Raw genomic sequence first — 13,749 nt, 5'->3', positions numbered from 1 at the left:
CCCGCCCCAGTGTGGGTTGGCAGTGGGAATGCCAAAGCCTCCTGTCTAGGAACTTGCCCTGGCCGGGGACACCCAGCAGCTGCTCGGGGCAAGTCGGGGGGGATTTAGGGAGACCTCTGCGTGGGTCCTGTCTGCAAGTCATCCCACAGGAACTGTCTGCTTCCTGACAGGGTGGGCAGCAATGTCTTCACGCGCAAACGTACTCTGAAAGGAAAGATTCTTGACGGTTTGTCCCCATCCTGTGAGGACGCGGCTTCACCCGCCCCATGACTGCACTAAGGCTGCAGCCCAGCCCCCCAAAGCAAGAAAAACCAGCCTCTCACATTAAAAAAAAAAAACAAAAACATGTCAGCTGTGGTCATCTTTTTTAAAAACTGCCATCGCTCCTGCTCTGAGTCAGCTTCTGTCCCCATGAGTACTTCTGCAGAGGGGAGGTCTTGCCACTATCTGCTGGCCACCACTGCCCTTCCCCAAGGACATCTGGATCCCTCCCAATTTCCCCCATGCATCTCTCTGGCTCATTTCCCACCTCATCCTAACTTGAACTTCCACCATGCACCGTCACTCCTCACCTGCCTGATGGTGGGAGAGGTGGCATCAGCATCCTGAATCCAGCCGCCTTCCTTGCAGTGCCTTCATAAGGAGAAATAGACGTGAAATATTGGTAAAGTGCTTCCTTCGCACTGCATGGCACCCAAAGTAAAATGTGCACAATCAAAGCCCCCAACCCATCCCATCCTGTCCCTCTATGTTAAAACCAGGCATTTCACCCTTCTCTGACACTGTGTTTGGGCAGTGCCTCTACAGACACTCGCCAAGCTTAGTCAGTTCTTTCAATGCAAGGTTTTTAGCAGGTCCATGAGTGAATACGAAACCTCTTTGCAGAAGCATTACAAACATAACCCACCCCTGGGGATGCCAGCACACTAGCTGTACAGTCTGTCCAGGCAGGCCCAGCTCCAGAGAGGCTGGTGCAGGCTGCCCTGTGTGATGAGGAGTGGTGGCCACCACCTCCCTGGCACCTCAAACAGGGCGGCTTGTCCCTGCCAAAAAGCGCAGAAAGGCAGGGGCTGGTGTCCGGCCAAAAGGATGGAGGGTGTCATCCAGGGCAAGAGCAAGAGATACCTCAGGGGGAATTTCTCAGGTACCCATGACAAGCACGTGAGTCTGGGACCATAAAAGGTGACAAGGAGGAGTGATGTGTTAGGAGAGGAGAGGTTTCTGCTCACCCCAGCCTTTGGGGCCATCTGGACCAGAGGGAGAAGTGCTGAGCAACAGCTGCAGTGGGGTCCTGGGGTGTGCCAGGGCTCGTGATGGGCACCAAGCGGTGCTGCCCCAGGGTGGGACTCCCCCCCACCAGTACTCATAATGCAACCCTGCTGTCATCCAGTGCCCAGACACTGCTGTCCTGGGGGTGGCATGTGTGTATACAGCTGAACCCCATCTTAATTTTTAGTTGCCTACTGCCCCATGCCTTGCTCCAAGCACTGGAGCAATCTGAGAAGCAGCCCAAGAATGCAGAGACAGTGCACACTCTGTTTTGCACATCCAAAGCCCATAAGAGCAGCAAATATAAGGAAGAGGTGCAAACACAAGGCTGGCTATCATGCCAGGTGCATGAAGCAAACACACTCGCTTAGACCCAAGTAACCTCTGTGGTTCCTTCTTCCCCTAATTGTTGTAAAAGCAAAAGCAGCCAAATTAGCAGTTGATATCCAGGAGATGCTGGGGAAATATTGCTGATAAAGCAGAAGGCAGGGCAAGCTTTCCCTCCCATGCACCGCTGCTGCCACTGCTGCTTGCCTCTGCCAGGGATGCCCTGGCGCCACGGGGCTGACACCCTGGTCAGGCAGCGGCACCAGCAAAGCAGGGAGCAGCTAAATGTTTAAACAGGTAATAATTTCCAGGCTGCACGCACAGGAGGTAGATTCCCAAGAAATGTAGTTGATGCTTTCCAGGCTGCTATAAGGGCCTTAAAAAAAAAAAAAAAAATCTGTGCCCCTGCCTCTCTGCACAGCCGTGCTCATCCCTGCATTCCTCCGGCTCTGCCCAGGTCACACAGACCTCCTCACCTCTCCTGTCCTGTCCTGGGCACCCTGCCACCCAGCCACCCTCCCGGTGGCTGCCAGCCCAACACCCGCCGTGCCCACAGAGCTCTGGTTACAGCCCTATAAAGGGAGCTGAGCCGAGCGCCTCGCAGCCCCACGGCCATGGGGAGCAGTGCTTTCGCCCTGGTCCTTGCCCTGGCCCTGGCAGCGCACGTCACCCCGGTGGAGAGGAAGGTATGGGGAGGGGTGGCACCCTGCTAGACCCCAAAGGCTGGAGCCTGGGGCTGTGGTGCTCAGCAGGGAGCTGGTGCTGGGATGCTGGTGCTGGTGGGACCAACATCATGCAGTGCTGGGGGGAGTGGCGGAGAGGCTGGGAGGGAAGGACTGCTCCTGCAAGGATGCTCTTCACTGTGGGAATCTACCCAGAGACAGGCAAACAGCCGTGGCCAGAGAAACCCTGTTTCCCACCAAGCGTGCAGGGCAAGCAGCACACCCTCTGCTTTAGCTGGGGGAGGACTTCCTCTCCTCTGGGTGCGAGCAGCAGAGTCCAGAGCGGTGGCTGGGCTGAAAGAAATCAGTGCCAAGGGTGTGATGCTCTTGCTGAGGCGGTGACGCCCTCACCGAGGTGGTGATGCCAGTGGCACCAGCTTCACACAGGGTCCAAGGTACACCCTCCAGTGCTGCAGGCATCCCCGGGCAGAGCCAAGGTGGTGGGGTGGAAGTAGGATGTCCCCCTGCCTGGCCAGGCACCCCAAGCCACAGCACTGGCCTTGCAGTGCCTTCTCTCCGGGTCATGGCGGAGCGATGCCGGATGCCGGATGGTCGTGTCTGTCCTCGGCAAGGACGGAAGCTTCTCCGGTTCCTACCTGCCGGGGCCTGCTGCTGGCAACTTTGAAATCCTCACCTCGCCACTGGAGGGGTCCCAGCAGGACGCGGGGCTGGTTCTGCAGCCCACCTTCTCCTTCACCGTGCACTGGCGGCTCCGAGGTAGGGAGGAGGGGGCCATCACCCTGCAGCAGGGATGGCAGTGGGATGTAGGTGGGGTGGCTTGCGTCTCACCACCCTGACTCACACCACCTCGGACCCTTCCAGACTCAGAGGCAAGCTGGACAACTGTCTTCCTGGGCCAGTGCTATGTGGGCACCAACGGGGAGGAGACCCTGCACACCCTGTGGCTCCTGAGAGAGGCAGCCCACAGCGCCTCTGAGGATTGGAAAGGCACGCGGTGAGTGCCAGGTCCCAGCCACCGCTGCATGAAGCTTTCCTGTACCCTGGGCTGAAGAAGGGAGAAATCCCATGGCATGAGGCATGGCAGGACTGGGAGGGTGAAATGGGTTTGTCAGTGGTGATGAGCAGGGGCTAAGGGGCAACCCTGTGACCTGGCCAGCCCTGCATCCCCAGTGTGCCCCAGCACAGGTGACCACAGGACAGGGTCCGGCCCCAGCTGCACCCCACTGGGACTCTCCTTGCAGTCTCCCCAACAGGGAGAGAGCAGGACACCATGCCAGCACCTGGCACAGCTGCCACTGCAGGGTGTCAGAGTGCAGGGTGTCAGAGTGCAGGGTGTCAGAGCCAGGGGCATCAGCACCCAGAGAGGCAGTGGGGAACACTGTGCCCTCCTTCGGGTGTCCCCTCTGTGCCCTCCACCACAGCATAGGTTACCCTGGCTGAGTGAACCACAGTGATTTGGGGTTTCCTACAGGATTGGCACCAGGATTTTCACCCGGATAAAATAACAGCTAGCGGGGAAATCCAAGAGACCCAGGACCGCAAAGAGACAGCACCTTCCCCAGCCAGGCTCTGCCCGTGCTGCATTTCAGCAGCTCTCAGACCGCAGGTTCATGCTTTCCCAGGCACATTCAGCCTGGCATGAAGGCTGGGCACCAGGTGCAAAATAAAGAGTTTCTGTGAGGAAGTGGGGCTTGGCTCTGGTTTCTGCCCTGCCTCAAACCCACAGGGTTTGTCTTGCCCCGCAGCCACCCTCCCACGGGGAAGCTTTGTGCAGTATCACTGAGGGCAGGAGGGTCCCTGGGGATGGGGGCTGTCCCAGGTCCCCTCCCTGGCACTGTGCAGCAGTGCTGCACCTGAAAATCTGCTGCTGTTCTGGGGTTAACTGGTTCCTTGGGCTTCCTCCAAAAGGTTCCCAGCGGTGTGGGGAAAACCAGGCTGTGACCAGGAGGTGGGATGAGGCACAGCCTGGGTGGGAGGCTGTGGGCAGCATGTCCCAGGGCTGCAGGGCAGGCTCCAGGCAGAACCTTCCCCATGCAAGCAGAGCAGAGGAAGTTTCTCAGGCACCCAAACACGGGGCAGCTACAAATGGCTTTTGCAGAGCCGGCAGCCTCCTGTTCCCAGCCCCAGCGGATGCACTGCAGTGGCCAGCTGCCAACAGCCCCAGGGATGGAGAAAGCTCCCAGAGAGCCTGTCCCAAGAGAGACCCCTCAGCATGGACATGTCCCCTGAGCAATGCACCTGTGGTGGTCTCCAGCCAAGCCCATGATGCACCACACGTCACCAGGGAAAGGGAAGAGGGGAAGGACGCATCTGGCACTGGCTGGGGTTTTTTGGGCATCCCAGACCAACCTCTTTTCTTTCTGCCTCAGACACCTTGCCAAAGTGGTCCTGACAAGACTGGCTCCCTTGGGGGTTCAGCAGCCCTGGCGCTGAGATGCCCAGTTTTGGGAGCTGGGGGAAAGCAGTGGCTTCATCACTGTATTTCCAGCTGCTCTTTTAACTGGGTGCTCAGATTTCTGGTGGTTTTTCTATTTCCACCAATATCCAGCAGCTGGTGCTAGTGGATAAAAATAGGATGCATGCTGATGCAGCGTTTAGGTTTCCTTTGCAAAGGAGGATATGTCTTACTCCTGCTAGTGACTGAAATTCCCACCTTTGCAAGAAACCCTGGTTCCTTCAAAAAGAATCAAAACCTGATTCCTCTAAAGCCGTGAGGAATCAGCCACACAGCCCAGGCCCCCCATGGGGGCAAATTCCATTTCATGCTTTCATGACTTCCACTGTGTCACTACTGTGGAAAGGAGATGGCACTACTGACATTCAGGGAGTCACCAAGAAAAAAAAGAGAGGGTTTCCATTCAGCAACACCTACACAGGACTTGCCCTGGGCTGAGCAGAATATTTTGCCCTGAAAAGCTAATTCGTCTGGTCTGTCGGCGTGCTCCCGTGGTGATGAAGGCACTTGCTGGGACACTCATGGGATATGGGTCGACCTTGGGAATAACAGAGGGAACATGGTGGGGAGGGCAAGCAGCAGCCATAACGCTGACCTCAGCCAGAGTGCGAGGCTGAGCATGCCTTCAAGCAGCGCCGATGCACACACAGCCTGCGCTCCGATCCCTGCATCCTGCAAGGGAAATAGACTTCGTGCAGTGTCTGCAGCAAGGAGGAGGGCTGCAGAAATACCAGACTCCTCCTCTTCCTCTCCCTGATGGGAATAAGGTGCAAGCTTCAAGCCTCAGGACTCATTCCAGGAATTTTTATCATTGCTGCCCTTTAACCCAATGAGTGAGGCCCAGGCTGGGTTTCCTTCCTCTTGCTGGCTCAGAGCTGGCCACTGTGGGACCAGCATGAGCACATAGGAAGTGATGAAAAAGAGCAGCCCTGGGACAGCATGGGCTGAAACTGCAGAGCAGCTGTCCTCAAAATTCCCAGTGCAGACATGTCCTCACTGTAGTGCAGGGACCAGCTCTGGCCTGTGCAATACCCCAGCCTCTGCCGCAAGCTTTCCCCATGGAAGGGCTGCACTGGCTCGTGCAGGCAGTGCCGGGCAGCACGAGCGCATGTTCGGCTGCATTTGAGAAGCCCGCTGTGCTCGCCTGGCTCCCTGCCCACTCTCCAGAGCTATCTCCCCTCCCAACACTTGGCCAGAAAAGTCAGACCACTGCAGAGTGTGGTGCTGACCCCATCACCCCTGGCCAAACACTAGCTCCAGTGGCTGCTCCCTGCTTTGCTGGGAACACCACTGTGTTTTATTTCAGATGACTCCTACAATACCGATGAATGCTGGGCCAGGGACTCCAGGTGACAAGAATGGCACTACAGACCCTGCCCTTGAACTGCAAAAATGAAACGGAACGGAGGATGGAGTCCTAGACGTTCCTGCCACCACACACAGCTCTAGGGAAAAATGGTCCAGCAGGTCCTGGGGGGATGCTGGCAGGCTGTCTGCCCTGGTTGTGAGCCGGCCGGCGGGGGGGGGGCCACGCCTGCCACAAGCATGCTGCTGCCTGCCCTGAGGCGGAGCCCATGGCTGTCTCTCCTCCTGGGGCAGACACATAACATTCAATTTTACATCCTGTTCACCTGCACAAGCACCCTTTGTTTCCCAGGTGGGCTGCGAGTGCGGTGCTGCCTACACCCATTGCCTTGCTGGTCTCCTGTGCCCCCAAACCTCAAGCTGGGCTCTGCAGCCTGAGCTCAGGGTCTGCTAGTGCCTCCCATGACCCCAGTGATCATGACCAAACCCAGGTAACAGCCCCGATTTAGCAACCCACCCAGCAGGCAGGGCCCTCCCCACAGGAACGGGGCGGTTGCACCACCCTAGCTCTGCTCAGCTTCCTGCGATTGTGCAGCTCCCTGTTATGACAGCAGTGGTGGGGGCTGACACTGGCTCCTCGCGCTTCCTACCCAGGAAGCCGCTTGCTTCCGCGGCGCCTTGGGTGCATGCAGGTCACGGATGGGTGCTGGGTGCTCACAGCACGCACTTGTTTCCAAAAGTGGTTCAAGAGTGTTTTCACAGCCTTGAAGGGGGTGAGAGCAGAGCAACTGCCCAGCAAACTTGCACCGTGCCTCAACAAGCCCGTCTGCACAGCAGCAGCCATGGGAAGGGAAAGCAATGTGCATTTCCCTCCATTAGGCTCATTAGGCTGCGAGAGTGATCATCCCACAGCCTCCCCTCAGTTCCTCCCACAATACTCTCAGCCCCCGCTGCAGCCCCTAGCCTCCACCCTGCAACCCGGCCCCTCATCGAAACGACTACAGATGACACAGTCACACATCATTAATATCTATTTACATTTATTAATAAGGAAATTATTATTATCCTGATCTAGATGAAGACACGCTTGCTCATTGCAAAAGGATTGGACTAGATGACCTTTAAAGGTCCTTTCCAACACAAACCATTCTATGATTCTGTGAAATGTCCTGAAGAAGGATGAGGAGAGATGCTCATCAGGTACCAATAAGCTGCACTCCAGGCAAGACACCACTCATTAGCTCAAAGTGTTTCTGCTCAGCCCTGAGGAGCAACTAGAGGCAGCTTTCTCCATCACCGGAAAGTGCAGCTAAACTCAGGCATACAAGGACACAGCTTTTAAACTGTCCTGTGGCCACGAAAGCCTTCAGAAGAGCAAGCAGTTCTGCTGCTCTCTGTTCTACGCCCCCCTCAGCAGTTCAGTTCAAGGTATGCCTTCTCCTCAATGCCCAGAAGCCCTGCTCCTGGGGCTGCGGGAAATGAAAGGACACACAGCTCAGGAAGGACTTCACATTACCTTCTCTAGCCAGGCCAGGAGCTGTGCCCATGGCTCAAAAACTAGCAGGAACAGGCAACACACAGAGTGTATTACAATGGCAGGACCACTCCCTGTGTGGGCACTGAAGGTCAGCTCACTATCTCACTCCTAGAGATCAGGCAACACCACAGGATTAAGGGGAAGGGACAAGGGACAGATGCTTGCTGTGACCAAGAAGTGCAGGACCCAGCCTATTCACCTCCACCTGAGCAGGGAAGAAGCAGAGCAGCAGCCTCTATCACTAACTGCATCGAGTCAGACCACGTATGGGTACCTCAGGCCCCGCTGCCTTCACCCTCCATGCTACAGCCCATCTTCATGAGCCACAGGATGCACCCGGGGCTGCAGGCCACGTCACCAGCTATAGCAAAGTTCCCAGAGTTTCTTACCCCATCTCAGATATAGAACAAAGTGTCAGAACAGGTCAACCCTAAAACGGTACCTCCCTGGTAAATGCTCTGAGCTGCCAGCAATCAGGAGAGTATTCAGAAGAATCTGCTTTGATAGATTATCTGTTAATAAAGGTCTCTTCATCCCTGCCTGGCAGGGTGCATGGCATCACCCCGAGAGGCGGGAATCGGCGGTGGTCACATCTCATCCGCACGGTGCTGCTGGACCACAACTGTGGCAGTGCGTTCCACCCACTCCTGCCTCTTGGCTTTCCATGCCACTGCTGCCTGCAAAAGGTCGCTCTGGGAGTGCAGCTCCAGAGACTGGGGAGGGCCCAGCTCAGAACCCACCGCCCCCAGAGGAGGATCGGAGGATGAGTTGCTGTTGAAAGAAGATCTGGGATCGGGGCTGGGTAGACTCTGTCCCTCTTCCCATGACTGATTGAGGCTGCCCAACAGCGAGGGGTCCTCAGGCTCTGGGCTGAAGCTCTCCAGCACAGCATCCTCCTGGACAACAGGTGCTACCTGGTTCGGGAACTCGCGGATCTGCCGTGACAGCACTGCAAGAGAGATAGAGCCAGCGCTGTCATTCCCAGTGTCTCATCATGCTGCTCTGAGCACGCACCACTGCAGAGCCCACGAGAGACAAAGAAATGGTTCAACTAGGGCTGCTTCCTCCCAGCAGAGGTGGGGGGCAGACACGCTGCACAGCTGCCAGGCACAAGCACAGCTCATGCCCTGAGAGGGACTGGATCCCTCCAGTTCTGGTACCACCCTTAGCCCAGGGCCCTGCCCCGAGATGGGCCTCTGCAAGAGGGCCAAGGAAGACTCCAGAGCTGGTGCGAGACAGCAAAGCCAAACCTAGTGGTCACCCCAGGCAAGGGGCTGCTGGGTTGGAGGTGCTCCAGAGCTCAGGCTGTCTCTGAGGAAGGCGCTCTGCCCTGGAGCCACGCCTCAGCCCCCAGGCACTCACCTCTGAGCTCCAGCTGTGGCTCTCTGCTCCCAAACAAGCAGATGCGGGGGGAAAGAATGAGGCAGAAGGACAGAATCACAACCTGGAAACAGAAAGAAGATTAGCAAAGACCTCAGCAAAGGACATGCATAGCATCCCACCCACAATAAAAATTTCTCTCCCAAATTTATTAGTACAGCAGAGACCCTCTCCATAGACAATGGGGCTGGAGACACTCACCATGATGCAGGTTTTTGCTGTGGTAGTTTTGGTGGTGGACTGTCTCACCAAGGCCTGCAGTTTCCGCAACTGCTCAAGCAGCGACCTGCATGAGAGCAGGCAACGCAGGTTAGTGCAGTGGCTGAACCAAGAGCTGCACATTCCCCTCCTCCCCCTTTGCAGGCAAGGACAGACCACAATCAGAAGAGGAACAGCCTTCCTCACCACATCTCCTGCCACGTCCAGCAACTCACATGTTCTGCTTCTGCAGCAGCTCCACCTTCTTCTCCAGCTCATGGTTCTGAGCTGTGCAGACTGCCACCCTTCCCAGGAAAGATGAACAGCACAGGGAAAGAGCAGAGAGGTTTTGTCAGTCAACAGCAGGGACTTCGCCAGAGTCTCTCCTCAGGTAATCAGCCACCATCTCTAGGTGGCTCAGGCAGATAAAATTCCTCCTGGGAGCAAAGCCCAGAGAGCGAACATCTCCCATCAAATTTTGTAGGGGTGAACCCTGCCCAGTCCTGCAGAGAAGCATCAGACTAATCCCTAAGGATGCTTGCTCCTAGTGGCACACCAGCCCTGCAGATCCACAACATCAGGCTGTATTGCAAACTAGCCTGACCTGGCAGGCCAGCACCTGGCTTGAACAGAGCAAGCTCTGGGCCATCTCCAGGCGTAAGAGCGCAGGGCAGGCTATGCCCCAAGCTTCTGAGCTCCCTGAAGAGAGCTGCTGCCCGAAAGGTCAGCCTCACTTTCTGCCCAGGGTGGCCTGCCCAGCTGTTTGTGACTGGTACTCCCTGCTCCCAACCCCTGGCAATGTTGTCAGCACAACTAACGCCATTTTACAGGGTGAGCAGCCATCCTCTGTGATCAAGTGGGTCATGCATTTGTTCCCGTCCCCTCGTTATCAGGCCTTGAAGGTCCTGTGCACCATGCAGACAAAACAAACAGATTTCTTCTTCCCCTCCCTACCAGCCTCAAGGTTCCTGGGCAACAGGCCAGTTACTGCCTTCCTTTCTGGCCTTGAAGGTCCCAGGTGTTGTTTATGTCCCTGTCACAGAGCAGGGAAGTGTAACAGCGCACAGAGCACTGTCCATAAAATCAAGCAGTTAAAAGTTTTAAGGGGCAGCTTGGACTAGAGCTGCTTCTGGACAGTGAGACCCGGAACCCCCCCGGCCAGGGACACCTCCACCATCATCCGCTTCCTCCCAGGACTGAGGGAATGACTTTACATAATTATTGAGTCTAGATTACGATCGTTATACTGATACAGCAATGTACTGAGATCTGACCCAATCTGCAAAGGGTCCGGGTGATTAGAAATCATAACTTGTGTACTAGGACCTAGGTGATAAGCAACTATAAGTTAACTTGTATCATAAATTCTGTATTATGCTGCTTATAGACTGTACTACATTGATTCTGCTGGTAGAAATCTTGTGCCATTCTAATCATAAATTCTGTCCTATACTAATCATAAAATGTTAAGAAAACAAAGCTTTAATTGAAACAACGATTTAGCACCATCGTCATTCTGCCAAGGATCCCTATAGGAACCTGCCTCCTCAGTGTCAGGTAACACTGCTGTGTGCCTGTACCTCTTTTCCAGGTCAGTCACGTAGATCTTCTTCCTGCGACGACTGTCTTGAGCTGACTGCTTGTTCCGGATCTTCCGACGCACTTTCTTCAGAAGCCGCTCTTCAGCCTGCAAGGATCATTTCTCATTATTAGCAGGGCTTTGGTGATCCACCCTTCACAAATCCTGCATAAATCCCATGTGCTTTCATCCTCTGTCCCTCCCACACCATTGAATGAGCTGCAGGAGCTGCAAGGCAAACTCAGGCCTGGTGATGTGGCCAGCAGCTTCCCCGTTGTAGCAAAACTGAGGCACAGCTAAGGGAGATGAAAAACATGCAGCTCACAAGCCACTAGGCAAGCTCACAAGCCACTGAACACGGCACCTGGGCAACAATGTTCTCATCAAGGCACCATCCTGTATTTTTGAGCCCCTACTCTGGCTGAAGCATTCAAGTGGTCCAAGTCTATTTGGGAGTGACAGGTTGTAGCGAGGACGCACTTTGGTCAGTGGCAGACAGGTTGGTAATGAAACACCTTCTTTCTCCAGGAGTTGCCTCTCCTCCTCTGTCAGGACCAGCTCTGGGAAGTCAGACTAGAAAACAGCAAAAATACATCCGCTGAGAATGACAAGTAAGGGGAGTCCACCCCAGGGCAGACAGGGCATGAAGAAAGCAAACAGAACCAGCATTAGCTCTCCCAAAGCAGCATCATGCTTTCCTCAGAGGTATCCCTCACAGGCAAGTCAGGAGAGAAGGGGAGATGGGCGCAGAAGCAAAGGCTGGGGCCCACACGCATGGCAGTCAGTACCTGCATGATGGTTCCAGGCACAAGCTGGGGTCCGGGATCCACAGCAACAGCCACGGGGAAACTGGGGCTCTGTTCGAGCGCCTTGCTTGTGCCTTCCAAATCTGTCCATGTCCCTGGGGAAGGAAGAGAGAGTTGGGCCTCAGTGAGGCAGCACGTGACCAGCCAGCTTTGAGCAGCATGAAACCACAATTTTACAGCAGCAGAATGCCATTAAACTCAGCTTTCTCCATCGCTGCTTGGCACCCACCCAAAAAATCCTAATGTGGGATTGCTTGTCTCTCTGTAGCCAGCACCAAAGGAGCCCACAGACATCACTTACCAAGGTCAATGGAAACGTCTCCTTCTGCTGTTTCAGACCTCACGCTTTCCAGCACTGGCCAATCCTGATGGAGGGAATAGCTGTGATCAACCTGCACAACGTCTGAGCTCCGAGGGCTGCCAGCAAAGTTGCTGCTGGGGCTATGGGGCAGATGCTGATCCTCAGAAATGCCGCTGTCACACTCAGCAGGTGAATAACCCTGTAGCGTGCCTGGTTCATCTTCAAAGGGGCTCAGCAGGGAGCCGATGAAGTCATCCATCTCTTTGTCCAGGAGCTGCGGAGAAAAAGCGTTTACTCATCAGAGAGCCAAACCTCCCGAACCACAACCCAGCAGTGATTCCTCCCAAAGAACTCACCTCAGGTGCTGGCAGGCCCCAGTCTCCCAGCAGACCGTTCTCCTCCCCTGGGACTTCAGGGCAGGGAGCATCATCCTTCAAGAGGAAGTCAAGCAGTTCCTCATCTGCCAGGGCAGGCAGTTCCCCTAGGCAGGACATCTGAGCAGGACACCCAAAGTGAGCACAGGCACCAGGGCAGATATCAGCACTCCTTCAAGATGTCCCTCAGCCCCTAAGCAACAGCAACAGCTGCCAGGGCTCTGCAGTGACAACCAGCCCAAAAGTACTTCCCTAACAAGGCTATTATACCACCACTGATGGTACCAGCACACCAGTTTCCCCACCCGACTAATGAGACCCAGCCACAGCAGCCACACTCCAACCAGAATGCAAAAGCTGCAGGAAGGAGAGGGAAAGTGGAAAGGCTGCTGACTCTCTGCCCTGGAGAGCATGTGCCATACCACTGAAAACTGGAGGTGCCGTACCCTCAGTGCACAGCCAGCGGGGCCAGTCTCCTGTTGCAGGTGGATTATTAAGAGAAGTCACCGTCGTGGGGTTACTAAAAGGGTTTTATTAACTATTAAACAATGATCAAATGATAATAAATAGATGACTGAATGAATGAAAATGAAATGGTAATCAAATCCTGATTAAGTGATAATTGAAAGGTAATTGAACAGCGATTTGACAGCAATTTAAACAATAATTTAGACAGTGGTCAAACATCTACTAGTTACTACACTTCTAATAATTAAGGTATAGTTCGAAATATATATATATACACACACATATATATATAAAATGCCACTAGCACATAATATACTTTCAGGCCGGAAGTAAAATGCCGCTTGCCTCACTGGCAATATCAGATGCTGGGTGAAGGGTCTCTCAGCCTTGAGCAGACGTCCCTGCTGATGGGGGAGATCACTGCCATGCAGCCCGCTGCCCTACAGGAGAGCTCAGTGGGCCCAGGTGGGCTACAGGCATTTGTAGCGTAAAGGGAAGGACTCGTAGTCAAACCCTGTGGTGGTGTTTGTGCAGCTGTGGCAGTTTTAGTTTTGTCTAGTCCCAGTTTGGGCTGGTGCTGTTTTCTCCCGAAAAGATGAGGCCTAGACCCGCTGGTCCCTAAGCAGATGCAGCCTAGCAGAGTTCTCAAGGTTTGTTCGGCAGGGTTGGTATCCCCCAGGACTGCTTGTCGGTGACGCCTGAACCAAAGCACAGCTCACCCAGTCAGAGCGGGGGCACCCGTCACACCTCCCCATTAGCACTGTTAAGCTTTCACATCTACCTGGGAGGTGGTACAGCCCGAGAAAAACAAACAAAACCGTAACAAAAAACAAAACAAAACAAGAAACAAAAAAACCCCACCACAACCAAAGCCAGCCGGGCAGGGCTGACCGCAGCCACAGGGCTGCTGTGCCAGCCGCCGGGGAGCAGGAAGCTGGTGCGTGGGGCTGTCCTCGGACGGCACAGCGAGCAGAGCCTCACCAGCAGAAAGCGCAGCGGCGAGAGGAAGGGCAGCCGGGCAGAGCCTGGGCGCCGAGGGTTTTCTCTGCAGGAAGCGGCAGGCGGCA

General features: G+C 55.1%; 2 protein-coding genes across 2 annotated transcripts; one reads left to right on the top strand and one right to left on the bottom strand.

Annotated features, from left to right (window-relative positions):
* The first annotated feature begins 2,210 nt into the window (after positions 1 to 2,210).
* LOC104460360 (avidin-like) lies at positions 2,211 to 3,784 on the top strand. Its single transcript, XM_010086802.1, has 4 exons — positions 2,211 to 2,282; positions 2,825 to 3,035; positions 3,141 to 3,273; positions 3,751 to 3,784. The coding sequence occupies exons 1-4, from the start codon at positions 2,211 to 2,213 to the stop codon at positions 3,782 to 3,784; spliced, it is 450 nt and encodes a 149-aa protein (XP_010085104.1).
* A 4,379-nt stretch (positions 3,785 to 8,163) lies between these two features.
* LOC104471456 (cyclic AMP-responsive element-binding protein 3-like) lies at positions 8,164 to 12,334 on the bottom strand (the record flags this gene model as incomplete). The annotated part of the gene is made up of 9 exons (XM_010086803.1): positions 8,164 to 8,525; positions 8,939 to 9,020; positions 9,158 to 9,242; positions 9,391 to 9,459; positions 10,735 to 10,841; positions 11,214 to 11,306; positions 11,522 to 11,634; positions 11,841 to 12,114; positions 12,197 to 12,334. Coding segments are annotated over 9 exons (1,323 nt in total), but the record flags the coding sequence as incomplete, so codon positions are not given.
* Positions 12,335 to 13,749: the final 1,415 nt, after the last annotated feature.

The sequence above is a fragment of the Pterocles gutturalis genome, unplaced genomic scaffold (genome assembly GCF_000699245.1).
Source record: "Pterocles gutturalis isolate BGI_N339 unplaced genomic scaffold, ASM69924v1 scaffold24806, whole genome shotgun sequence".
NCBI lineage: Eukaryota > Metazoa > Chordata > Aves > Pterocliformes > Pteroclidae > Pterocles > Pterocles gutturalis.
Note: the sequence above shows the minus strand (reverse complement) of the source record. Positions and strands in the feature narration are given on the sequence as shown.

What these genes read in the sequence shown, in the direction of transcription:
- LOC104460360 (XM_010086802.1), top strand. Translation starts at nt 2,211, where the DNA reads ATGGGGAGCAGTGCTTTCGCCCTGGTCCTTGCCCTGGCCCTGGCAGCG. An exon ending in TCACCCCGGTGGAGAGGAAG is followed by an intron (nt 2,283 to 2,824) that starts GTATGGGGAGGG and finishes CTGGCCTTGCAG; the next exon opens with TGCCTTCTCTCCGGGTCATG. An exon ending in CGTGCACTGGCGGCTCCGAG is followed by an intron (nt 3,036 to 3,140) that starts GTAGGGAGGAGG and finishes GGACCCTTCCAG; the next exon opens with ACTCAGAGGCAAGCTGGACA.